The following is a 1,634-nucleotide window of genomic DNA, read 5'->3' as shown; positions in this document are numbered from 1 at the left end:
ATATATATATATATATGTATATCTGGTAGCGTAGTGGTTACGAATCGGGCTGCGAACCACAAGGTCAACAGTTCAAAACTACCAGCTGCTCTGTGGGAGAAAGATGAGGCTTTCTGATCCCGTAAAGATTTATAGACTCGGAAACCCTGTTTATGGTTGCTATGGTTGGAACCGACTCTATGGCACTTAACAACAACAACAACAACAACAACAAAAAATATATATATATATATATAGAGAGAGAGAGAGAGAGAGCTCTGGTAGTGTAATGGTTATGAATCGGGCTGTGAACTGCAAGGTCAGCAGTTCAAAATTACCAGCTGTTTCGCAAGAGAAAGATGAGGCTTTCTGCTCCCATAAAGATTTATAGCTTGAGAAACCCTGCACAGGGTCACTATGAGTCGGAACCAACTCCACAGCACATAGCAGCAGTATATATGGTGGTGTGCCGTGGAGTCGATTCTGACTCATAGTGACCCTGCATAGGGTTTCCAAGGCTATAATCTTTATGGGAGCACAAAGCCTCATCTTTCTCCTGTGGAATCGTAAACGGTTGGTAGTTTTGAATTGCTAACTTTGAGGTTAGAAGCCTGACTCATAACCACTATGCTACTAGAGCTCTCTCTCTTAGTCTTTCTCTCTCTTTCTATATATGTTGTTGTTGTTTAGTGCCGTCTAGTCTATTCCTGTCTCTCTACCATCTATCTACCTATACATACATGCACATCTATGCACCTTAATGTGTGTGTGCATTTATACGCATATACATATGTAACATAGAGCTCATCTCTGTTTCTCTACTTAGCTGTGTGTCATTTGCCCATACATATACATTGAATGTCAGCGTACTGTGGTGGTTCACACACTGATGATATCTCTGTCTCTCAGTGTATATCTTTAGTGGAATTTGAGTGCTCAAGAGACAGCAATGAGGGCTCTGGCTGGACAAGCAGAGGAGACATTGGCTGTCTTGGGGGAGAAGCTTGTGCTTTTCTGGGTTCTAAGGCAAAAGCACTAGAATTCCTTTTGTTGTTTTCACTCTACTTATTCCAGGATCTGCCTACAAACTGGTTTGCTACTTTACCAACTGGTCCCAGGACAGGCAGGAACCAGGAAAATTCACCCTGAGAACATTTATCCTTTCTATGCTCTCACTTCATCTACTCATTCTCAGACATCAGTAACAACAAGATCATCATCAAGGACAAGAATGATGCGATGCTTTATCAGACCATCAACAGTATGAAAACAAAGTCAGTAGGATGGGGCTGGGAGCATTGAGTTTGGGCTTGAGGGGATGGGCATTAGTTCAATGCTGGATATGAGGCAACTCACCAATGACCTCAATTATTCATTCATTTAAATGTCTTTCATTGTGCATTACCTGGTCTACTTTTCTCCCCAGTGCGCCACCCTTTCCCTGAACTTAGCTACTAAGCAGCCAGGCTCCATTTGTCTACATGATTCACATCAGGAACTCTACCCTCTAGGCAGAGCTTTCCCTGGGGTTATTAATAAATATATAATAAAATAAATAATAATAGTTGTTGTTGTTGTTAAGTGCCATCGAGTCGGGTCCGACCCATAGCGACCCTGTACAGGGTTTCCGAGGGTGTAAATCTTTACGGGAGTAG

The 1,634-nt window shown here is 42.2% G+C and overlaps 1 protein-coding gene across 1 annotated transcript in view; it reads left to right on the top strand.

Annotated features, from left to right (window-relative positions):
* Window positions 1-1,634, top strand: part of CHI3L2 (chitinase 3-like 2) — a 17,010-nt gene that overhangs the window by 4,705 nt on the left and 10,671 nt on the right. Inside the window, 2 exon segments of the mRNA XM_006878208.1 lie at window positions 1,054-1,135; window positions 1,137-1,253. Of these exon segments, the coding sequence (XP_006878270.1) occupies window positions 1,054-1,135; window positions 1,137-1,253 (199 nt within the window).

Source organism: Chrysochloris asiatica, unplaced genomic scaffold (genome assembly GCF_000296735.1).
Source record: "Chrysochloris asiatica unplaced genomic scaffold, ChrAsi1.0 scaffold00085, whole genome shotgun sequence".
NCBI classification, from domain to species: Eukaryota; Metazoa; Chordata; class Mammalia; order Afrosoricida; family Chrysochloridae; genus Chrysochloris; species Chrysochloris asiatica.
Note: the sequence above shows the minus strand (reverse complement) of the source record. Positions and strands in the feature narration are given on the sequence as shown.